At 39.1% G+C, this 25613-nt stretch overlaps 1 protein-coding gene across 1 annotated transcript in view; it reads left to right on the forward strand.

The window, feature by feature from the left end:
* The window catches only part of CRYBG3 (crystallin beta-gamma domain containing 3), an 82303-nt gene that overhangs the window by 12064 nt on the left and 44626 nt on the right, over positions 1 to 25613 (forward strand). Inside the window, exons 2-4 of the mRNA XM_060770604.2 lie at positions 2674 to 2752; positions 5384 to 5814; positions 19439 to 24272. Of these exons, the coding sequence (XP_060626587.2) occupies positions 2674 to 2752; positions 5384 to 5814; positions 19439 to 24272 (5344 nt within the window). The remainder of the gene's footprint in view (positions 1 to 2673; positions 2753 to 5383; positions 5815 to 19438; positions 24273 to 25613) is intronic.

Raw genomic sequence — 25613 nt, forward strand, 5'->3', positions numbered from 1 at the left:
GGGCCTGCTTTTGGCTGATGAGATAGGTTTTTTGTCATTATTGTGTGCTTTCAAGTAGTTTCATACTTAGGTTGACCCTGAGCAAGGGCCGGGTAAATGACCTTGGAGGGCTGCATCCGGCCCCCGGGCATTAGTTTGAGGACCCCTGCTCGAGAACATGGCCATATAGCCTGAAAAAACCTACAACTGTTAGCTGAATGGAAGGTTAATGAAGTAAAACAGATCACTGGAAATTTGTAAGGGGGAACTAATAGGTGTAAGTTGATGTTCAGCATTTCCCCTCCCTTGCAATTCTCCGCCACAACCATCCCTCTCCATGGCCCATTGTCCCCAACCTGAGCTCAGGCCCGTAGCCAGGATTTTGGTTTTTTTTGGGGGGGGGGGGGTTTGGTTCGGGGGGGCTGAGTCTGAGTGAAAGAGCGTCTGCCCTAGCAAACCTTTTGTATCGTTACTCCAATACCCCCATGCATATGGGATATATTGAGTATAGTGATCAGATCATGATATGAATAAACATAGCAGTTTAAATAATGCACCAGTAAGGCCTTCTCGCGGACCACCATCAGAATTTCTGATGAAGCCCCCAAGGCATTCCTCCCACTTTGCTATTCTTTTTTCAACCTGGGCAGCCCCTGGCATTAGGCTGTGATTTTTTGTGATTCCTTATAAATAAACAATATTTACAAATTGTCACACATGATTTTACACTGATTTCAAAATAAATACTTTGTATCCTCTAAGAATATAAATTATAGTTAATATTCTCATTTTTTTCCTTTCAAAATACTGGAAAACATTCTGTTTGTAGATATTGTTCATAGAAGTGGGTTGTTGTAGGTTTTTTCAGGCTATATGGCCATGGTCTAGAGCAGGGGTCCTCAAACTAAGGCCCGGGGGCCGGATGCGGCCCTCCAAGTCATTTACCCGGCCCTCGCTTAGGGTCAATCTAAGTCTGAAACGACTTGAAAGCACATAACAACAACAACAATCCTATCTCATCAGCCAAAAGCAGGCCCACATTTCCCATTGAAATACTAATAAGTTTATATTTGTTAACATTGTTCCTCATTTTAATTATTGTATTGTTTTTAAGTGTTTATTACACTACAAATAAGATATGTGCAGGGTGCACAGGAATTCATGTTTTATTTTTCAAATTATAATCCGGCCCTCCAACAGTTTGAGGGACTGTGACCTGGCCCTCGGCTTAAAAAGTTTGTGGACCCCTGGTCTAGAGGCATTCTCTCCTGACATTTCGCCTGCATCTATGGCAAGCATCCTCAGAGGTAATGAGGTGTGAGGATGCTTGCCATAGATGCAGGCGAAACGTCAGGAGAGAATGCCTCTAGACCATGGCCATATAACCCAAAAAAACCTACAACAACCCAGTGATTCCGGCCATGAAAGCCTTCAACAATACATTGTTCATAGAACTTTATATTACAACTAGCCGTCCCCTACCACGCCTTGCTGTGACCCAGTCTGTGTATATGGTTTTTTTTTGTGTTTGTATATGTGTGTATGTATATATTTGTGTGTCTTTGTATAGGTGTGTTTGCGTGTATGTATGTGTGTGTGTGCATATATATGTGTGTGTGTGTGTATGGTTTTGTCATGCGTTGTAATGTAATTTTTGTGGGGGGGTTTGGCTTTTTAAGTTTCTTCTGCTGTGTTTTTCAGTGTTTTATGAATCATGGTCACTCGTTGGCCTGATAGGTGTATTGTGTCCAAATTTGGTGTCAATTCGTCCAGTGGTTTTTGAGCTACAATATGTTAATCCCACAAACAAACATTACATTTTTATTTATATAGATCTGGGTCATAGAGTTGATTTTGCCTCTTCACCTATCTCAAGCATGAATTTATATCAGTAGTTGTGGCACTTAATGTTCTCTCCTTTGTAAGGTAACTTCACTTAAATGGAAAACATAACTTGGGAATAAACTGATAGCTATTGTTTCTTCTTCTAAAGCAGTTATGTTGGATTAAAGACAGTATCTTTCTTGCTGTTCAAGTGAGTTGGCAACATACTCAAGGTTTTGTAAAAACAATGCCCAAACTTTAAGCACAAGTTCTGTGTAGTTAAATCATAATTTATTTTCTCAGGATTTAAGTGCACTCAACAGCTCTTGATTGTAGCCAGTGTAGATTATACAATATCTTGAATCTCAAATGTGTTCTAGGTCAAAGTCCCACGAACAATTTTGGCATAGATATTAAGTATGAGTTACACAATTTGGGGGGGGGGTTAGTTCAGGTGGGGGCAGGAACTGTGTTGGTTTGCCACTGATCCATTGTGTTTAATATTCCCTTTCTCCTTATTTTAATCTCATCTAAATATTCTTGAGTTCTGATGCTTTGTAAAAAGCATCTAAAATCATATTAGAGTGTCAAAATAAACTAAGTGCTTAGATTAAATTAAGGAAAAAGCAGTTATATGCAGCATTGTGTGGTGAAATGTCCTAGAACTTGCTTCTGATAGAAATTATAGGGACTAAGCTACATTCTGTTTTTCCGATGGTGAAACTTAAGGAGGTCCTTTGTCCAAGATTAGGCGGCTGTCTAAGTAAAGGTGCTAGCATAATGAAGGAATAAAATAAAGCATTTGTATCCTTATTCTTGTTTTTGAAATGTTCTAAGTAAACTCAGACTTTCTTCTTCTTTTCCTCCCAGTTTTGAAGCAAAGGCAAATGAATCTACAAATGTGTTGAACGAGAGAAAGGAAAGCGACCCTCTTCCAGAGCTGTTGAAGGTGTGGTTTTAATTTACTTGCTTTAATTGACCGGGATTGGTTTCTTTTTTTACCACATTTACTAAGGGTGCATCTAACATAAAAGAATTGCTGCAGTTTGATATCATGTTTACTGCCATGACTCAATGTTATGGAATTGCAATTTGGTGACTTACCCACACTATTTGGCAGAGAAGACTAAAGAGCTTGTAAAATTACAACTCCCATGATTCCAAAGCATTGAGCCATGGCAGTTAAAGCAGTGCTAAACTACATTAATATACATGCATATGTACAATTTACAACTTCTTCACATTTTTCAGACACTGATTCTGAGAAATGTTAAGAACTTGTAAATCGCACATGGAAAACACGTGGCTTGAAATCAACCATTTATAAACCAGGTGAGAGCTAAGGTCTAAACCAGTGGTTCTCAACCTGTCGGTCCCCAGATGTTTTGGCCTTCAATTCCCAGAACTCCTAACAGCTGGTAAGTTGGCTGGGATTTCTGGGAGTTGTAGGCCAAAACACCTGGGGACCCACAGGTTGAGAACCAGTGCTCTAAACACTATGTACTGCTTCACAGTGAAAGCAGAGAACTAGCAAAATTCAACTGCTAGTTGTATAGAAGGAAGGATGCTTGTTCTAGTGGTCCATGGCCATGCCCAGCCTTGTGAACACATATGAACATAATTAACTTGACGAATAACTAATCACTTTAGGTTTATAAGAACCAGCCGCTATAGCTGCATTGTTTTTCAAGGAAAAATGTTATGTTCAAAGAAACAATCAAGCAAGAAATGAGAAATAATTAGAATGCTAACAGGTATAGCTGTAGTACTACAGAGTAGCACGTGTTAGTATTGTCAAAAGTAGCACCCTGTATGAAGCAGAGGGCTGGTACATCCTGCTATTCTGCCTGTCACTTTATATATCTTTGTTAAACAGGTTATGCATTCCTTTGAGATGTAGTGCTTATGATGATAGTTATGGTTGATTACTATTTAAAATACCTTCAGGATTGTGTGCCACCTACAGGCCCCAAATATCTCATCTCATAATCCATTTCTCTACTGCGTTACAATTTTGCTTGACACTATTTTTTCATTGTCTCTGGACTAATCACACTGGTACATTTAGTTATCGCCCATAAATTCCTGAGTTGCCTCATGGTACCAGTACAAAAAAAGCATTGTTGTGAGATGGCGCATCACTAACATGTTGCCTCATTCTAAAAGACGTGAAAGCCTTGGGGGGGGGAAGTCCAACACCCCGCCGCAATTGCCCCCTCCCAATTTAAAACTGTGAGGGCGATTGATTATTGAATATTTTATTTTACAGTGATTTATTATTAGTGTTGTTGCTGTCATTTATCTGACACAGGGCCCAAGGAAGTAATTTTTTTTAGATGAGAAGCTCCTTCAAAATTATTTGTTAAAGTTCTGTAACAGTATTGCCTTTATATGCAATATTTCTTGCCTCAGTTCTTTCCATGGGAACGAGCAGTTTATGTTGGCTAAATGGAGCCCTAGAGGAGAAACTATATATTTTTCCTGTTGTACTGCTGATGGCTTCTTTTATTTTAATTTTTTTGACTGCCTCTGATGAACTGGAATAAACCAAAGATGTTTCATAAAGTTCAGGTGGTCCATGCAGTCCAAGACCTTTTAGCTCCATTTGTAGACTTTGTAGCTCGAGTGTATAAGCTATCATGTTGGGGAAAGTATTAATTTATTTATTTACTGCATTTATATACCACTTTTCTCACCCCCAGGGGAACTCAAAGCAGTGTACCTCAAGTAATGGCAAGATTTGTTGATAACATAGATTGTCTAGATACATTTCCATCTTGTTTCAGTCCTGACCAATGGATGGAGACAACTTGGGAAATGACCTATGCAGGGAAATGGGCAGAGGGGAGTATTTCCCTGTTTATTCTGCTGGACGTTCTAGCAGTGTTGAATATCATCAACCATGGTGTTCTCTCGGGCCACTTCGGGAAGGAGACTTAGAGATACTGGCCATAAAATTGTAAGGGAGGCCCTAGAGCAGTGGTTCTCAACCTGTGGGTCCCCAGGTGTTTTGGCCTACAACTCCCAGAAATCCCAGCCAGTTTACCAGCTGTTAAGATTTCTGGAAGTTGAAGGCCAAAACATCTGGGGACCCCCAGGTTGAGAACCACAGACCTAGAGACTCCAAGAAAGGTGTTCACTCTAGAGTGATTAAAGGGTGTTCACCATAGAGATGCACTTGAGGATCTATAGATTCCTAGAAAAAACATTTTCAGTCAAATCAATGAATAATCTAATCCACAAAAGTTAAAATCACAGATGTAATGGGACTTGAGCATCTGCGGGGGGAGATCCTGGAACTAACCCCCAAATGATACCAAGGGCCCACTTTAGTGGAATTGAATGCATTCATTTTCCCTATCAGTTTGTTTTAAAGGGTGGTGCATTGGGAGTTAGATTGAGTGATAAATGTCAGCCATGATTTTGAACCAGTCTGATCTGCCCGAGACCTCTGAGCTCAATTTATCTTGCAGAGTTAATGGAAGCGTAACACAAATAAAATCTAGTCTTGAACTTCTTGGAGAAAAAGCAAGATATTATTATAGTTATTAATAAAAATCCTCTGTTCCTTTCCCCACAGTTTGCAGTCTGTGAAAATAAGAATCTGTCTACAGAAGATCTGAGCAGATCCACCACTCAGGAGGAAATAAAGAAAGCCAATAGCCTTCCTAGTTTAGCTCATGAATCCAAAACTACTCATAATGAGAGACAGGTCAAAGAAGGATTTTTCCAGTATCTTGGGAGTTTATTTGGTATTTCATCAAAATCATCTCTCAAAGAAACTGAGCAACTTGCTTCTGGAAATGAACATGACAGAGCTGAAAAAGACTTTGCAAGTTTATCGAGCCATCAGGAAAGTGGACACATTGAGCCAGAAATATTTGTCATTTCAACTTCTCAAAGTAAACAAGGACATTCAGACGAAAGTGAAGACATTAACTTTGTTAAACGACCCAATTCTGGATTACAGAATTTACACAAAGGAAGAGAGAAATTTCCTGAATCACCTGAGTAAGTACCAATCTAATCTAATTTAAAGTCCTGCCACGTTTGTGTTCACAGGATCTGGCAAGAACGTTCTATTGATTGCTATGTTACGAAAAACCCTTGAGAAGCATTGTTTTTGTTCCTGAAGGATACTGGCAGTATTGGAATGTTACAGTGACTCTTAATTGTTTTTTTATCACAATCACATAACTAAATATCTTAAGGCACAGCTTAGTTTCTGAGTCTAACAATGCCAAGAAAAAGTCTCAGACAAAATAACCATGTGTTTCCACAGCCTTATCAAGTAATAGGTTTTGTTCAGTCCAGTACACTTTGGTTACACTTTAGTTACAAGCGCGTTTGCTCAGAGTAAGTTCTCGGTGTAGATCATAAGTTAGTTTGTTTATTTATTATTAAATAAAGAGACAGCATATTATAAAATGAATTAATCACAATAATTATCAGAGTAACATTTAATTGCTATTATTAAATAGTATTTTGCAAATTGGAATTAAGTGGTATTACTTGTCAGATTACATCCCTCCTCTTGTCAAAGAGACCCAATCTTTATAGGAGCAGGACACTTATTTAAGGACCAGGGTAGAATGGGTTGGGGACCAAGGATGCAAGAGTAGGGGAAAGAATGAAGGAATTATTATAGCTCCTTTTGGGGTTTTGCCAGTCATATAAAGAACATATTAATATTATGTTTTTTCAAATAACTTTGAAAAGATCTGTGCTCACTAGTATTTACAAAACCTAAAGGAGAAGGTTAAAATTTGGAGAATGGACTGCTAAGAACAGTATAGGAAAAATATTTAACAGATTAATAACATCAAAATATTACGTTTAATTGGATATAGTAGATTCAACAGATATGTAACATCTGTATGGGTGTACATCTAGCTTCAATAGTTGAGAATCAACATGTTTTGAGCATTGGACTACCACACTGGAGACCAGAATTCAAGCAATCCTTGGCCATGGTAACCCAGTGGGTAACCTTAAACAAATCACATTTCTGAGTCTCAGAAAAAAAGGCCAAGGCAATCACCCTCTGAACAAATCTTGCAAAGAAAAGCCCATGATAGGTTCACCTTGGGGTTGCCATAATTTGAAGGTGCACAACAACAATACAGTAGAGCCAGTTTACCAGCTGTTAGGATTTCTGGGAGTTGAAGGCCAAAACATCTGGGGACCACAGGTTGAGAACCACTGCAGTAGAGTCTTGCTTATCTAACATAAACGGGCTGGCAGAACGTTGGATAAGCAAAAATGTTGGATAATAAGGAGAGATTAAGGAAAAGCCTGTTAAATGTCAAATTACGTTACGATTTTAGAAATTAAGCACCGAAACATCATGTTTTACAACAAATAGACAGAAAAAGCAGTTCAATACACAGCAACGTTATGTAGTAATTATTGTATTTACAAATTAGAACCAAAACATTGCACTGTATTGAAACAGCTGTGGATCCGGTCAGGGGGCAGACTGCATTGGATAATACAGAACGTCGGATTAGCAAAGGTTGGATAAGCGAGACTCTACTGTAGTTATGGTAGATAATCAGTGTGACTCTGTCTGTAAAATGTAAATTACCCACATCTATTCCCCAGCTAGAAATCTCTTGTGGTGAAAGTTCAGTTTCATATCATTTTATTATTTTATAGAATACCTTCATATTGAGCAGTACAGAAAATAGTGAACACTGGGGGCCCTTCCGCACAGTCATATAACCCAGAATGTCAAGGCAGAAAATCTCACAATATCTGCTATGAATTGGGATATCTGAATCCACACTACCATATATCCCAGTTCAAAGCAGATAATGTTGGATTTTATTCACCTGTGTGGAAGGGGCCAAAGAAATTTCTGCTAACATATTCTGGTTCAAATACTTAACAGTCATAAAATGTATTCCCTCCAGGCCATAGGTTTCCGATGCACTACTTGACAAGGCAATCACTTCTTTGCACAGTGTAGGTGGCTTGAGGTTGGGACTGTATGAGATCCACATGCATCTTTTAGTGAAATAAAGTGTTGAAATGGTTTGTACTGAATTGGGTTTTTCATCATGAAATTGAACTGATAGGCATTGCAGAGTGTAAGTCAATCAAGCTGAAGATACTACAGTTATATCGCAGCAAAAGAAGATTAATCTGATTTCATAAGATGTCTCAGGAACAACCCTATTTAGATATGTGTCCTTAACCATCGTATGCTTTGAGGTGTAGTTATTTGATTTACATTATTACAGATATCTCAGCAAAATAATTTTCACATAAAAATAAATTTAATATTTAAATCAAGCATGCCAAATCATGTAATATTAGTCAGAACACTGGGATTAATTTTGAGAAATATGTTCACTTTAATGTATTGTCGAAGGCTTTCATGGCCGGAGTCACTGGGTTGTTGTAGGTTTTTCGGGCTGTATGACCATGTTCTATTCTCTCCTGATGTTTTGCTTGCATCTGAGGATGCCTGCCATAGATGCAGGTGAAACGTCAAGAGAGAATACTTCTAGAACCTGACCATACAGCCCAAAAAACCTACAACAACCCATGTTCAGTTTAGCTTTTTCTAGTGAATCCACATCATTGATTTTCAACATGTGCCATGGCTGTATTCTAGTTACGATTAACCAATAGGCTTCAGCGTATTATGCTAAGGAAATTTCAGCCAATGTGCACTGTATACTTTCAGTAGCCTGTAATGTTAAAAGACAATGTGTATGCCAGAACCATAGCCCCAAGATCATGAAATGTACACAGCGGTGTGCATACTAAAGAGAGCTTATAGGTGTGTGCCTTAATTAATTACATTATGCCTGTATTTGAAAGCTACATTTACAACTCCAAGTCATCAGAAAGCATACTGCCCAAACTGTCACATACATTTGCAGTTAATATAAACTGAAGCAATGGCAAGGCAATTTGAGGGACAGAAATATAGGGGTGCCCCTTTCTCAGAGGACTGTAAAGGCACACCATGAGAAAGAGTGTTTCTTAGCATACCAGCAACTGTAGCTTCATTTTGCTAGCAGGGTTACAATGTATTCAACACTGACAGCTGTGCAACTTTGCATGAAGACCGTTTTGTAGCAAGTCAAGATCCATTTATGCCGCATGTTTACTAATACACTTACTACGTAGTATTTGTTATACACTTCCACTATTGTGCCATCTCCACATCTTCCTAGAATAGGAGGACTTACAGACGGTAGTGTTTACACTAGTAACTTCAAAGCTGGGGTTCTGCAATGTGCTGCACATTGGTCTACCCCTGTGCCAAGTTCAGAAACCTCAGTTAGTTCAAAACATATCAGCCATGGAACATTTTTTATTATTATTATTATTAAACTTTATTTGTACCCCGCTAGCATCTCCCAAGGGATTCGATGCGGCTTACAACAGGCCGAAGCCCAGCACAACACAATACAACAATACAATACATAGCAAAATAAAACAGTTAAAGCAGAAAACAAAGGCAATAACAATACAACAGGACGTTATTAAAAAAAAAAAACTGAGCCGGCTGAGGTGGGGTACAGGGTTAAAAGTGCTGAAAAAGTGTCGGAGGGATATAAGATTAAGATATAAGTGCGGTGTGCGTTGAGAGTGATCTTGGTTCTACTAAAGTGCTTCTGGGCTTTGGTAGTGGGGATTCCTAATCTGAGAAGGCACGTTGGAATAGCCAGGTTTTCAGGTTTTTCTAAAAACCGCCAGGGTGGGGGCCTGTCTGAGATCTTTCGGGAGGGCATTCCAGAGGCGGGGGGCCACCACAGAGAAGGCCCTGTCCCGCGTCCCCACCAAACGCGCCTGTGAGGCGGGTGGGATCACGAGCAGGGCCTCTCCTGATGAACATGAAGGAATGACCATGTAACTCCAGTATTATAATCACTCCGCTAGTTGCTAGTTAGTTTCTGGGCAGAGGGCTGGTTATTATCTTTAAAGTACTACATGGTTTGGGTACAGGTTACCTACAGGATTGGTTTCTTCTATGTAATCTGCACCGTACACTCAGATCCTCCTACTTCACTCAGCCCAGACTGGGTTGCTTGTTAGATGAAATTTTTAGCCACCCCAAGAAGTTGAAGTGACCAGTTAGAAGGTGTCCATCAGCTCCAGATGCTGTCTTTATTTAAATGGACTGTAAATACCAGTCTCTTCTAGCAGGCCTACCCACATTTGTAAATTTTATATTATATTTTAAAAATATGTATTGATGGATTTTAATATGCATTGGTTTTATATTCTATTTTATCTGATGTTTAGTGTTGTGATATTTTTTCTTGTTCCCCTGTCTGTGTTACAGCCTGATTTAGATTAAATGGTTTTGTTTCTGTGAATGAAACATTATCTGGATAGCTTTACCCAAGCTCTATAAAATCAGATCTTGTTTTCCCATTTAGTCCATCTCTTGAAAAAATAACATATTGTGACACACCTTATAAAGTATTCTATTCAAAGTGTAGTTAAAACTATAGGGAACTACAGTTCTGATCATTTGAATAAATTTCTTGGACCACAAAAACTGTTTGCATATAACTGCCAAACATTAAAACTGGTTCGGCAACCTCACAGGCTACACTAGTGTGTGATCTATGGCTGTACTTCATGCCATGTTGATGATGACAGTATAGCCTAAGTGATTTTGATTTATTCTGAAACTTCATATAGCACTCCCTGCCAGGGCTGTGATCTAAGCAAATGTTAATTATATCCTTTTAACTGCAGTCTAAAAAAAACTAAAAAAGATATTGTTTAAATAGAGTTAGATGAAAATAGCAAGATGGATTTGATTGAACAGGGTTATATTTTTGGCTGAACAGGGTCATATTTTGGAAATATCTTTATGAAGCTCCTAGGCATTTTCTTTATTGGTAATCCCTAGTTTTTAATAGTTTTATGGAGTTTGTCCTTGGGTCCCCTGGTAGCACAGTGGGTTAAACCACTGAGCTGCTGAACATGCTGACCGAAAGGTTGACAGTTCAAATCCAGGGAGCGGGGTGAGCTCCCACTGTTAGCCCCAGCTTCTGCTAACTTAGCAGTTTGAAAACATGCAAAAATGAGTAGATCAATAGGTATTGCTTCTTCAGGAAGGTAATGGCACTCCGTGCAGTCATGCTGGCCACATGACCTAGGAGGTGTCTACGGACAACGCTGGCTCTTTGGCTTAGAAATGGAGATGAGCACCACTCCCCAGAGTTAGACACAACTAGACTTAATGTCAGGGGGAACCTTTACCTTTGTATTGTTGTATATTGTATCCTTCTAAATGCTACTATATTGTATCTTATTTGTTATGAACCTTGTCATGTTAAAAGTAGAAAACAGTCTATAAAATATTTGTCCAGTTCTATTTGTTTCTCTTGAATCTGTATCCTGTTCTGCAATACTCTAATACAGCCTTGATTCTGTACTTACCGTGAAGAAAGTCTGAAAACCTATGATCTAGAGCTGCTGGTAGTCAAGCTATTATAAATATAAGAAGTTTTATATACTTTCTCTACTAATATCCTAGTAATTTGTATATATTTAAAATGAATATTAAATTTTTAATACTCCATTTAGACAACATATCACCAGAGAAATAAATCATAGCAGAAACCAATAATCTATAGAAAGACAAGAGTGTTGTCATTTTATTTTACCTTTTTAGTATTTCCAAATCAATGACACATCTTTTTAACAATATTTATTAAGGGAACTAGAAATTTACACTACTCAGTGACCTGTGCAATCTGAGGTTAATTTTGCAATCCGTAAAAGAACTTGCTGTTGGCAAAGACTTCATTTTCCAGGCTTTGAGCCAAAGAAGATGGAAATCATGAGTTCAGCCTGCAGCATGTTTACAGGGGACAATGGATGTAGGCCACAATATCCCACAAGCAAATCCACTTGGCTGATTTAAACAGTTATCCCTGAGAAATATTTTAAGATTTTTAATTAGTCATTGTGAGTTTAATAGCTTACCAGTTGAAGAACTGAATAGTAAATGTCATATTTGGAGGGACATTTCTCCAAATAGAATTCTAATAAGACAAATTTGCATGCAATATTACCAGCAGGAAAAGTTTGGTATTACAATTTTTAATGGAATTTCAAAAAAACCTGTGTATTTTATCACTGTGAAATATAAGAAACACTTTCAAGTTCAACAATTATTATGATATTATAAATAAATAGGCAAAGCTTGGAAAAGCCATACATAAAATGTATACGGTGAAATGTTCAGAGGGTATCCTCATGTTGGAAGCTAGTAGGAATCAGCCCTCATTAGTACTTGGATGGGAGAGCTCCAACAAGTGCTGTTAGCTGTATTTCAGAGGAAGAGACTAGCAAAACCACCTCTTGAATATTCCTTGCCTAAGAAAACCTTATGACATTCATAGGATCATAAGTCAACAAGTAACTTGAAGATAAAGGTACAAATGTTCACATCAGGTATTTATGCTTATGATTTCTGTATTTCACAATTATGTTAGAAGTCCTGTTGTGCTCACTTAATCAAGAGTCAGAGTTGTCAGCATTAAAGAACATCAACCGTTGCTCTTATTCCAGCTAATCATTTACTAGGTGGCATTGCTCATACTCCAGCTAATCCTTTGCTACAAAGGAAGTCCTGTTGCAATTTCCTCTTCTTCAACTGATAGGTATCAGCAGTAATTCCACCTGGCTACTGCAGAGAGAGGAGGAGAGATGGGCCAGCCAGATCTTTTCTCTTTCTCCAATTGAGAGGCCATTTGGTTCTTTCCGTCCTTGAATGCTTGCTCTCCTACTGAACCTTTTAGAAATAGTGGCAGAGTGTGGATCTCTGTAATTTTTGCAGCAATAGTTCTTTTTTGTTATATGTTTTAGTTTATAAACATGTGGGTAAAGATATTTTTTAGTAATTATTAGTTGCATTTATAAATAGTAGTAATCTATATATATAAATCTGTTAGGTTGGTTCAACCGGACAGCAAAACTCCACAACCCCCCAACGAAACTTAACCAAAATTCCCATGCCCATAACACAACCCACAAGGTACAAACATATCTACTCAAAATGAAAAACAACACAACAACACACTCACAAAACGGCAAAACAACAAAACTAAAAAAAAACCCCAACGAAATAAACCAAAATTCCCATGCCCATAACACAACCCACAAGGTACAAACATATCTACTCAAAATGAAAAACAACACAACAACACACTCACAAAACGGCAAAACAACTGAGCATGCGCATTGGTGCCCAGCCGCAAGTTCCCTGGCGTGCGCACACAGCCTTCTGGCCAACGTTTCCTCTGCAGAAGCCATGCCCACTCCAAGCCCCGCCGCGCCGCTTCCTGCACACACACACACACCCTGCTGCACGCACACATGCAACCCCACACTCCATCACTCCCCCCGCCGCCGCACCCACACACGCAACCCCACACTCCATCACTCCCTCTGCCGCCACACACACGCAACCTCACTCCCCCCGCCGCCGCACACACACACGCAACCCCACGCTCCATCACTCCCCCGCCGCCGCACACACACACGCAACCCCACTCTCCCTGCCGCCGCACACACACACACGCAACCCCACTCCCCCCACCACCGCACACACACACACAACCCCAGGCTCCATCATTCCCCCCGCCGTCACACACACACACGCAACCCCATGCTACATCACTCCCTCCACCGCCACACACACGCAATCCCACTCCCCCCGCCGCTGCACACACACACGCAACCCCACGCTCCATCACTCCCTCGCCGCCGCACACACACACGCAACCCCACGCTCCATCACTCCCCCCACCGCCGCGCACACACACGCAACCCCACGCTCCATCACTCCCTCGCCGCCGCACACACACACTCAACCCCACACTCCATCACTTCCCCCGCCGCCGCACACACACACGCAACCCCACGCTCCATCACTCCCCCCGCCGCTGCACACACACACGCAACCCCAGGCTCCATCATTCCCCCCGCCGCTGCACACACATAATAGTCCAGATATCTACCTCAACTTTGATAAGTTTTACTATAGACCACAGCAACGCGTGGCAGGGCACAGCTAGTCATAATAATAAAACAAGGTAGCAGATTGCTTTGAAAACTGTGTGTCCTTCAAGACCAAGACTTCATATTCTGCTAGATTTTATGGGAGTGGCTGATGTTATTTTCCATTAGTTGCTGTTGTTGTCATGTGCTATCTATTTGGCTATGAATAAGCAAGCTATGAATGAGAAACCTCAGAGACGCTGTCTCAAATGTTGAAGCAACTATGTTATGCTATCTGTTCCAGGTGCTTTGATTTTCCCAAGTGTTCTCATTGCAGTTTCCTCTCCACTTTCTAAAACTGGAGATTTATCTTTCATATGGTTTGCCTTTGAATGAATCTGTCACACTTATATGATTTTCCCAGTATTCTTTCAAGCATTGTAATCTGGTCGTTTGCTAGTTATAGAGCACCTCCACACTTGAATTAAATTTCCCTTTGATTTCTCAGATCTTGTGGGAAAGGTCTCTTGTTCTTCCTTTTTTGTTGTCACCTTCTATTTCTCTGGATTGATTATTATCATAGTTCTCCATGTCTCTAAGCACAAGTTGCTGAACAGTTGCATTCAGGGTTCTGACTTTATTCCTGTCACCTTTTACTTTTGGTTCTCATCTGTCCTTATCTGCTTAAAGAGTTTTCTGTAATGTCCATTGAGTCCTGTCTTTCCTTTTTACTTCAGGCAGTGGTTCTCAACCTGGGATCCCCAGATGTTTTTGGCCTACAACTCTTAGAAATCCCGGCCAGTTTACCAGTTGTTAGGATTTCTGGGAGTTGAAGGCCAAAAACATCTGGGGATCCACAGGTTGAGAACCACTGAGTCTTTTACATTCCTCTTTGACAAAGTGTTAGTCCAGAGTTCTTCTTGCTCCTAGTAATTTGGTTTACTAATGCAAATTCTATAGGTTTATTTTTCAGGTTGTATTTTGGCATTATAGTCAGCTTAATGTTCTTCTTTAGCTTTACTCTATTTTTTATATTAGTAGTTCATGGTCTATACCACAATCTGTTCCTGGTTTTGTTTTTACAGAGAGAATTAAAGCTCTCATCTCCTGCCTTCAGTTATGTAACCTATTTGATTTTTATATTGTCCATCATATGATGTTGTTGTATACAATCACTTCTTAGTTACTTGAAGATTGTACTTGCAATGAACAAATTTTTGGCCTTGCAAAATTTAGTCAGTCCCTCTTCTGCTTTGTATCTTGATCATCATCTTTGATTCTGCTTTGTTTCCTATTTTTTGTATTCCAATAATCTATTATTAGTAGGCAGTCTTGTTTTGGTGTGTGATAAATTCCTCCTGGACTCCAGCATATAATAATTCAATTTTGTCATTGTCTTCTTGTGTCTCTGTAGTTGGGAAGATAACCTTGGATTATAGTGTTATTGATAGTTCTTCTTGAAATTCTATTGATGTGATTCATTGAGACTTTGCATTATACCCTTTGACTGCTTTTGCTACTTCTCATAGCAGACATTGCCCCATTTCTTCTTTGATTTTAATTTCCTTAATAAAACTCTTAATTTGACTCAAAATGCTCCAGCTCGCTCACCCCAAGTATTAAAATATTTATGCTTTATTTCTTGTTTTACTATGCCTAGCATCTCCTGATTCATGCTTTTCACATTCCATGACATCTTTAATAGGTGTTGTACAGCTTCAGACCTGTCTTTCACCACGGAGCATGTCAACAGCTGGACATTCTTTGTGCTTGAATCCAGTTCCATCATTAGCCACAGCACTACTCATAGATGTCCTGTGCTGTATCACAGTAGCTTGTTGAGTGCCGTTCAATTTGTGAATCTCGTCTTCTAGCACTATCTCTTGTTTAATTTTTAATTGTCTCATCATTATACAAATAATTAATAATTAATTTCAGAAACATTTTGTGATAACAATGTCAACATAAAATTAAATACAGCTTCTCTTCTCTTTATACCCAAAGCATGTGCAGCTAGTTAACTTAGGCCTGAATCATCTAGGGAGGCCCTGCTCTTGGTCCCACCTTCTTTGCAAGCTTGGCTGGTGGGGATGAGAGACAGAGCCTTCTCAGTGGTGGCTCCTCGGCTGTGGAACCCCCTCCCAAGCAATATTAGATCAGCCCACTTCCTCCTATCCTTCAGAACGTCCCACCGCTACGTCCCACCTCGGAGCTTGAGATTATCTGGGGAGGCCCTGCTCTCGACCCTACCACTCTCACAAGTGAGGCTGGTGGGGACGAGGAGCAGGGCTTTCTCAGTGGTGGCCCCTCGCCTGTGGAACTCACTCCCCGGGGAAATCAGAACATCACCATCCCTCCTCTCCTTCAGGAGGAGGGTGAAGACTTGGTTATGGGACCAGGCCTTTGGGCAACCAGGCAATTAAAGACCAGCAGGATTGATGAAATGGTATTAAAAGCGGATCTATGAGACAGCAAACACTGCCAATGTAAGGGAGGAATTTAGGTTTGTATTGATTTTATTGATTTTATTGATTTTTTACTGGAATAATGCATGAATGCATGAAGCTGTTAGTAACTGTGAATTTTACTGTGTGTTGTGATGATTGTTGTGATGCTGGCATCTAATCGTGCCTTTACTGTGTAAGCCGCCCTGGGTCCCCTTCGGGGTGAGAAGGGCGGGGTAAAAGAACCCCAAATAAATAAATAAATAAATAAATAAGGAGAGTAAAGACCTGGCTCTGGGAGCAGGCTTCTGAAAACTAATGCAGTGCAATAATTTTAATGTGGAATAATGTGCAATCTACGGAATGACCTTAGACTCTGATCCATGGATGGCGTATTTTTAACATTGGAATGTATTTTATTGTGTTTAGTACGTATTAATTTTAATCCAATTTATTTAAAGTCAATATTGTATGTTTTAAGGCATTATGTAAGTGCCACTTGTAAGCCGCCTTGAGTCCCCTTTGGGGTAGAAAAAGGCAGGATATAAATAAGACAAATAAATAAATAAAACTTTCCCATTGGCATGCACACCTCCTTTCTGCCACTTTCCTCAGCAGCAAGAACTACTACTACAAGAAATGGGAAAAAGGGAGGCAACATTAACTTTATGTGTTTTTCAGTTTCATCAGTTCATATAATTCCCTTCACATAGGCTCTTACATTTTCTTTTAGATTTAAGACAGGTTGTTACACACTCTACATTGTATCCCCATCTGACTGATTTCTAGAAATGTGATTCAGTCAGATTCCTCCAACCCACCCCCAAAACACCGAATTGAGGTCATGGGGCAATGTAGAGAAAGAGCAGTTCCTTTCATTACAGGCTGTATCTGCTTATGATAATTTTTAATCTTGGGAACAATTTCATTAGAGAGAATAAACCAGCAACTGCAGTTGAGCAATTATCTTTGGTAGAAGGTATTATTTTCTCTTTGGTCTATCAGAAGTGTTAGTGATCAAGCAAAAGACTGCATGACCATGTATGTTTACAGTAAATAGGGATGAGAGTTGAAATCAGGATAGAGAGGCTTGACTTGGCGTAGGTTTTTACTTACATTAGGCAGCTGGTTCCCAGGACTTTCACCAATTTCAGTTTTATTGCATTGGTAAGTTAACTTGAAAGAAAAACATCTGACTCTCTTTTCCCAGTGCTTTGTGTGTGCTTTATGCACCTTTAAATAAGAATAAATTAACAGCTCCAAATTACATAATTATTAAGTTTGAGTTTGATATCTTATTTTTTATGTTGCTTCATTTAATGGACATCAATTATTCCCAAATCTTATAGCTTGGATATCTGTGTAATGGGTTTCACAAGAATGGCAGAACACTGACCACCTAATGTTTCATATCTATGCAACTCAAGAGACTGGACAGATGGAGATGTTAGAATATATAATCTATTTTCTTTCTCTCTAGAGGCTGTGGGTGGCACCTGAGTAATATAATCTGTCCCGGCTGCATTTGTCAAACACCCATTCGTATTATCTAGGATTTTAAACTGGGTGTGCAAAGCAAATGTATCATATTTACTTCATATTTTATTTGCCGACTTTATGTTTCATTTCATAAAATATATTTTAATCTTCAGGAGTGAGCTTTGAGCCCATGTATGCAATGACATTGCAACCCTACAGATAAAGTGTGTCTGAAAAGCACTAGGTTCACCATAGGTTTTAGAGAACTGATTCCTAGTCCATGTTCCCTTGTTATTGGGCTCATGGCAAGCTCTGGTCCAGTGGTGAAGTTTGCTTTAAGCACATGTAAATTGTAGCTTAATCCATAAAGCTTCTGCACATGAATTGCATTGTATGACATGGTGAGCCACCTAAGTGCACAATGAAGTCCTTGAATGACTCTATTTTGGAGCTATGAATAGTCACCACAATTACATTTTGCAAAATGTTGAAATTATGTTGCAGTAATCACATACCTCAGTTTCATTATGTGTTTCATTCCCAGTAACTGACAACTTACAAGTGTGAACATAGCATCAAATGCAACACTAAATCAGTTTTTCATAATCACTTCACTTAGTACTTGTCAATGCAAGCAATTTTGCATCCAAGTACAAGTTCTCATATAGAATGCTATGTCAGAATGATGAGATGCTGAATAGCATGCATGTCCATGTCAGTCAGTCCTCTTCAAAATTGAAAAAAATAAGACTTTTTGTCTCGTTCCAGCCCAGTTTACCTGTCCAAACGCATCTCCCTTTACAAACCACTGTGAAGACTAAGATCCTCTGGGGAGCCCCTGATCTTAGTCCCGCTACCGTCACAGGCGCGATTGGCGGGGACAAGAGAGAGGGCCTTCTCAGTGATTGCCCCCCCCCCCCCCGTTATGGAACTCCCTTCCAGGCAAGATTAGATCACCCCTCCCTCCCTCCCTCCCTCCTGCCCTTCAGAAAGATGGTAAAAACCTGGCTGTGAGACCAAGCCTTTGGGACAGTGCAATGAGGCAATAATAGTAAACCCACTCTACCAGCATGGTGTTTTGAGATGGTTTTGAACAACTGATTTAAAGTAGATGTAACTGTTTTTAGTGTTTGTGTACATTTATAGTTATTTTATGTTCCAGCATGCAATGCTTGCCGTATATATGCTGTGTTCCACCCTGAGTCCCCGTTGGGGTGAGAAGGGCGGAATATCAATGTTCTAAATAAATAAATAAAACAGTAAGGGTAAAGAGCCCTATAGAATAGATAGATAGAATAGATAGAAAGTTGATCCTAATTGTAATTGTTTATTTGATACTTATATGTATGACATCAAATTGTTCCCTGTTCTAAGGCCGCCTTCAGTCCCCTCCGGGGTGAGAAAGGTGGGATTTAAATATGGTAAATAAATAAATCCTAATTTAAAATTCAGTAAATCATAAATATATTTGTGAACAACATATTGTATTCTCCCCATTTGACTAGATCTTTGTGTTCTAGAAATAAATAATTTGGCTAATTGTCCCCTATTACTTTCAACTCAGTTCAAGTATTTGTAGTAATAGCCAGATTGCATTTTCAGCTTGATACAAATCTACACAGATATTTTTTCCTCTTCATACATTTCTCTGTAAAAATAGTTGTGTAACATTGAATGTCCTAGGAATATTTCTTAATATGCCAATCATTATATTTCTGTTGTTTCAGAAAAACAACACATGAATTGGGTGCAGCTTCAATTACTTATGCAACTTACCGAGGCTCTACAAGAATTAAACAATTGCTTAAAAAGCAAGCAGAATTAGAGCAAGAAAAAGAAGCTACAAGCAATATTTCTAGTCTTGAAAACAAAGAAAATGAGATAGTAAACATTCCAGACTCGGATATGACCATAAGACAAACAGAAACTTTATTGAAGAAGAATTCAAAAGCTGGTACTGAAGGTGTCGAAAAAGATTCACACTCAAGCACATTTAAGGTGGAAATGGATCCACAAAACATTTCTCAGGACATCTTTGATAGTAGCAAACTAAAGAACAGTGTGTTGTCGACTGAAATGGAAACCATCAACAATTGGACTGAAGATTTAGTTTCTATGAAAACTGTATCTTTTTCAAACACACCAGAAGTTAATGGGAACCTTTTATTGGAGCCAACATTGTTGCCAAAGGAAGGCAGTTATAGCTGCCAGAATACAGATCCTATTAGAATGAGTCTAGAAAATAACAGATTGGCTGAAAAGAGAGGGGAGGTGTTTGAGGAAATACAAATGCAGCACCCATCAAACAATGCTACTATTGTTGGCTTTCAAAAAGAAATGCATTTTTGTACTTCTTCTAACACAGAAACAAAAGAAACAACGCAACTTGAGTTTCCATCTCGTCCCAAAGTAGACCCATTTAATAATGAACAACAATTGGTAGAACATAAATACTGCTGTAATAATTGGACTGAAGACCCATTCACATTAAAATCAACTAACCAGGAATTGTATTTGAGTAGCACAATTGCCAGTGGTAAGGCAACTAGCCAGGCGGTAATTAAAAATGAAGATTTATTCAAGAATGCCGTGGCCGAACAGAATGAACAAAGCCTTCCAAACATTTTACCAAATAATTTAGATACTGCATTCTGTAAAATTAACAGTAACAAAGCCAATACAGTCTCAGTTAGAGCTGATGTATCTACTCTGGTCCAACCCTCAGACACAATTCAAGGTATGGATGTTCTCAGGAAAAGTTCGGAGAGTGAAGAAGATGTTATGTCAGCCGTACCTAGAGGTATACAAAATAGTCCTAGCCCTTCTGCAGTTTCTGAGATTGGAATTGATGGCTTTCCCACAGGGAATTTATGTGTGCCTGTTGTGGAGTCTGAGCATGTTGGAATAACAACGTTGTTGCCTAATGATACAATAGGCAATACCAACACTTCTATGTTAGCTATCAGATATGAAAATATGAAGGCTGAAATGAAAGCTACTGCATTAGAAGTAAAAGATACCAGTACTGACAAAGCTGGGTTGATGACAAATGCTTATCTCCAGAGGCTTGAGGATAAAAAAGGCAGCTCCCATCATCTTGTCAAGAAAGATAAGGATGAAACTCTGACTAATGCAACAATTAATTTAGATGTTTCCTCTCCTACCCTTGAATTGGAAAAGACAGCGCTTATAAATAACACAGAATCTGGTGTCATGGTTAACTATATTTCTTCACCTCTTAATAACACAGAAGATATTGAAATTAAGAGCCTAATCATGGCTACAGAAAGCAATATTCCATTAGTGAATCAAACTGAAGCTCAAATGAATCTTGTTGTTCTTGAACCTAAAGAGATCATCTCAATGCCTCCTTCTAAAGAAATGTGCCTTTCTAAAGACTTTAGTGTTGTCGAACCAGAAAATAATTGTTCTTCATCTGTTTTTCCTTCTCATTCATTACGTGTTTTAGTCAATAAGCCTTTCATTTGTGAAGCGGATAATACCAGTTTAGACACTGTGTCTAAACCTGTGCCTAATTTTGAAGATCAAAGTTTGTTGAAGACTTCACATTCTTTGTGTCATGAAAAAGAAGGTGTTGGTGAGTGTACGAGAGCTCCAGCTATCATTGATTTTGCAGAGATTGAGTATGGCAACATAGATTCTGACCCTACACGTGAAAATACACATGTTATTTCAAAACAAAAAGCTTCTGGATCTTTGAGCACACTGCTTGCTGTGGATGGTCGATCTGAGGATACAGATGGTGTTTCTGATTCTTTTCTGGAAACTGATAGCACCCTTAAAACTAAGATTGTCTCAAATTCTTCTGAGGTAGATACTAAGAATAAGATTAGCTCATGTCTTGAAGAAAGGAGGACTGTGACGGATACTGGTTCAGTAGACTCGATTCTGCTAAAAGAGGATCCTTTCCTTATTACCCTTGAAAATATGTGTAACTCTACATCTGCTACATCTACTACATGCCCCAAAGTCACTTCAAAACTTTCTTCTCCGACTTGTGAAACAATAGATGCCGTTTCCTTGGATGAAATTGGTTCTCTGCCTAGGAATTCTGAAGATGCTCTAGACAAAATTTCACCTGAGCATGAATCAGACTCTCTAACCTCTGAATTCATAACTAAAGCAGTCTGCCCACCCCCATTATTAGAACCTATTGCCTATGATATGGAAGCTATAGAACCTGTGGAGATGATATTAGGATTGTCTTTTGCTGCACATCAGAGCAAACAGGATGAAAAAACACCTTCAGGACAACTAAAGCTTCATTGTCTCACTGATGTTTCAGAGCACCCTACTGAAAGCAATGATCAAGCAATTACAAAATCAAGCAGCCTGGATTTTGAGGAACCACGGAAATATGTTGAAACAGGAAAGCAAGTACAAATTAAATCCCACAACTTAACGGTTTTGCTTAAAAAGGCTGATGAAATAGTTGATTCAGTTCTGCATTTAGCCATAGAAGAAATAAGATCAAAGCAAACAGCTGGCGTCTGCCAGACTCATGACATTAAGGACAATTTATTAGAGGCCAGCCTTCAGAAAGATCAAAACATCATAAAAAAGCTGTCAGAATCAAAAGGAATTCAGTCAAAGAATTCATCATTACAGTCTTTTAATGAGAGTTGTATCAACAAGATTTCTGGGGTTAAAGAGGAAGGCACACTGAGCATAAATATTCAAGATAAAATGATAGCAATGGATACTACAGATAATCCTGACCTACATAGTTCAATAGCACTAATAGCAAAAGAAATAATTGATGATGTTATTAATGCAGCCAAACAAAAACTAATGTATGATCTGGGAGAGGACCAGATGAGAAAGGCTGTTTCTCAAAATGCAAATCTTGACCTTCAGACTGAAGTTTTGGAAACACGAAGCACTGACACTGAATTAACAGTTAAACGTGTTGAAATAATAGGAGAACCCTTGAATTTAACTCCAGCATACCCCAGTGAAATACACAAGATAATCATTGAGCCAGAGGTAGAAAAATGCTCATCACCTTTGTATGTTAATATAAAAAAAGACAACAAAGAGGTGATAACAGGAAAAATTGTAACAAAAAATGTGCTTCCATGTCAAAAAAATGGAGATGAATGGTCTGACCCTGCTGCTGCAGTAGAGTTTAGTGATGCGGAAACAGGCCAGAGCAACAATCATAAAGGCGCTGCTTGCACTCCACAAATGATAAATGCAGATGACAATATCAATATCTCAACAGCTACGGGTAAATCTGAGAAGTCTTCACATGTAGTAAATGGAGAGACTGTTATGACTGAAGTGGAAATGACATGTCAATTTGAGCCAGAGAATGTGCCACCCTTTAATCCAAATGTTGATACATATACTTGCATGTTTAGCAAATCCAAAGATGAATGTGAACCTTCACTTGAAAGTAATGTTGTAAAAGAGCTGCCTCAATATATTTGTCAAGATGAAAGTGCCATGCTTGTGAGAGAACCAAATCAAAATCACTGTGAGACAAACAATGAAAGGGACCTGGGAGAGATAAACCAGTCTTGCACAATGCTACAGGATAAAACTGTTGAGTGCAGTATGACTGAGGTATCTGTAATGAACAACTCTACAAAGTTTGACCAGAATCCAGATTTTCTCCACAAAGACGGAGCAGTAGTTGGACCTGATCTGAGTATCAGTAATGTGCTCAAAGCGCATTATGTAGATTTTAATGATGACAGAGATGGGGAGATATCCCCAAAGTTGTCCTCTTTTTCTGCCCCTGAAGAATGGGAAGGCAATTCTTCCTTCACTATATTGTATGAAGATGCTCTTCACACAGATGGAGATGAAAGTTATTCCTTTTCTGTAGAACAACCAGAGAAGCACTTCTATGTTCCTAACCTCCCCTTGGACAATAGTCAGCATTTTGTGATGTGTGGAACAGGAAAGAGCATTTTCCCTTTTGAGGAAAATGACCAGTCAAATCAGATGCTAGAGAGCACCAGTTCAGAATCATTTCTGACAGTTGAAGCGAAGCGATTCAGGGTGTACCCATTCTCTCTGTCTCCAATATATGAAGATGACAGTTCCCAAGAGGATTTGCTCTCCACTGACAACTCACCAGGAGATAATCTGAATGAAAAAACAAGAAATAACCAATCCTTATCTGTCTTGTCACTTCTGCAGTCAGTGTCTGAACGGTTACAATTTAGTGACCAATGTCAGGAGGATGAAGAAGAAGAAGCCTGTATTTCCAGTCACTGGGCAGACCATTCAACCAGTATAGTCCCTGAAGACATTTATGAGAAGGCTTTGCTTTCTAAGCACTCACGTTTTCTTTCTAAGGAAACATTTAGCACAAAAGAAGCCTTGTCTTTCAGTCCATCATGTTCAGCTCAGCTTTTGCAAGACTTTGATCATGGTGTGAAGTCATCTTCTAAGAGTATATACTATGAATCCTTGCAAAGTACAAGCAGTTATGAAGGGGAGAAAGGAACCCAAATTGGAAGCATTTTACTGTCTAGGGATCAGCAGCCTGAAAATAGTGACTTTAAAAAACTGGCATGTTTTCAAGCGGTAAGGTGATTTTCATTAACTTTATAAGCATTAATGAACCCTTTATATCTCTTTAATTTCATTTATATTTATACAATTAATATGTGTTATATTGAGACTTATTTAAGATATTTGACATGTTTAGCCAGCTGTAACATAGACATTGTTAAGGATATATTAGCTCTATGACCAAATTGATGTATTGTGGATGTAGGAAGATTTTTGGCCTGAACGCCTTAGAGCAATAGATTGACTGTATCAGAAGAACATTGTTATAAGAAAAAAAATGTGATTAAGCTATGGCACTTCTTATTTTCTTACAGTTTATCCTGTGTTCAAGCAACTATAATGAAATGGAGATGTATTTCACTTAGAAGAAATGCAACAGGAAGATTTTGCTTTCCTACTTCCTTTTTCTCCCAGTAGAATGGGGCATTTTGGAGAAAATTTCAAATATGTTTCAGAAGGGTGTGAATAATCTCAATGCAAGGGTGTCCAAACATTTTAAGCCAAAGGCCGGTTCACAGTCTCTCAGCCTATTGGGGATGCCAGACTATAGTCTGTTCCTTTGCACATTGCATATGTCTTATTTGCAGTGCAACCCCCCGCCCCCAAACATGAAAGAACAATACAACATATAAAAGGAAGAATAATTTTAACCAACATAAATGTACCAGTCTTTCAATTGGAAGTGTGGGCCTGCTTTCGGCTGATGAGGAAATCAAGTTAATTAGGATTGTTGTTGTATGCCTTCAAGTCATTTCACACAGTGGCATATGCTACCTCAGAGTCTGGTGGAGTCTTCTTCTCTGGAAGTTTTTCAGCAGAGGTACCATGGCCATCTGTCAAGAGGGCTTTGATTGTGGTGGAGGGGTTATAGTTGTCTCCTGGTTCTCCCTTTTCTTCCCAAGAGGCTGCCATCTGTCTTTCTCTCCTCTGAGGAGCTCGCCTTTTCTGAGGCCCTAATCCCAGAAGATTGGAACCAATGAATGAAGAGAGGAAGGAAATAAAAAATGGGAGAGAGGGGTGGAAGAAGCAAGTGAGGGAGACCTGAAGAGAGAGAGCTGGTGGAAATTTGAACAGGGGCCACATTTGGGCCCTGGGCCGGATTTTGGACATGCCTTCCGTAATGTGTCACAATATCCTTGCTAAAAAGAGAAAGGGGCATTTATACCTGGCAGGTTCAATACTGCCAGGTGTTTCTTATAATCCTGTTTTTGCATTTGGACCTTTGTCCACATTCCCACTTATTGTTCTCCTTAAACAATGAAGTACCTTGTATTTTTTGTTGACTGGTATGACTGTTTTCTATTTCCATGAACAGCCACACAGATCCTATTGAAAGGAGCCATAAAGTTGATA

Source organism: Anolis sagrei, chromosome 3, assembly GCF_037176765.1.
Source record: "Anolis sagrei isolate rAnoSag1 chromosome 3, rAnoSag1.mat, whole genome shotgun sequence".
Classification (NCBI taxonomy): domain Eukaryota; kingdom Metazoa; phylum Chordata; class Lepidosauria; order Squamata; family Dactyloidae; genus Anolis; species Anolis sagrei.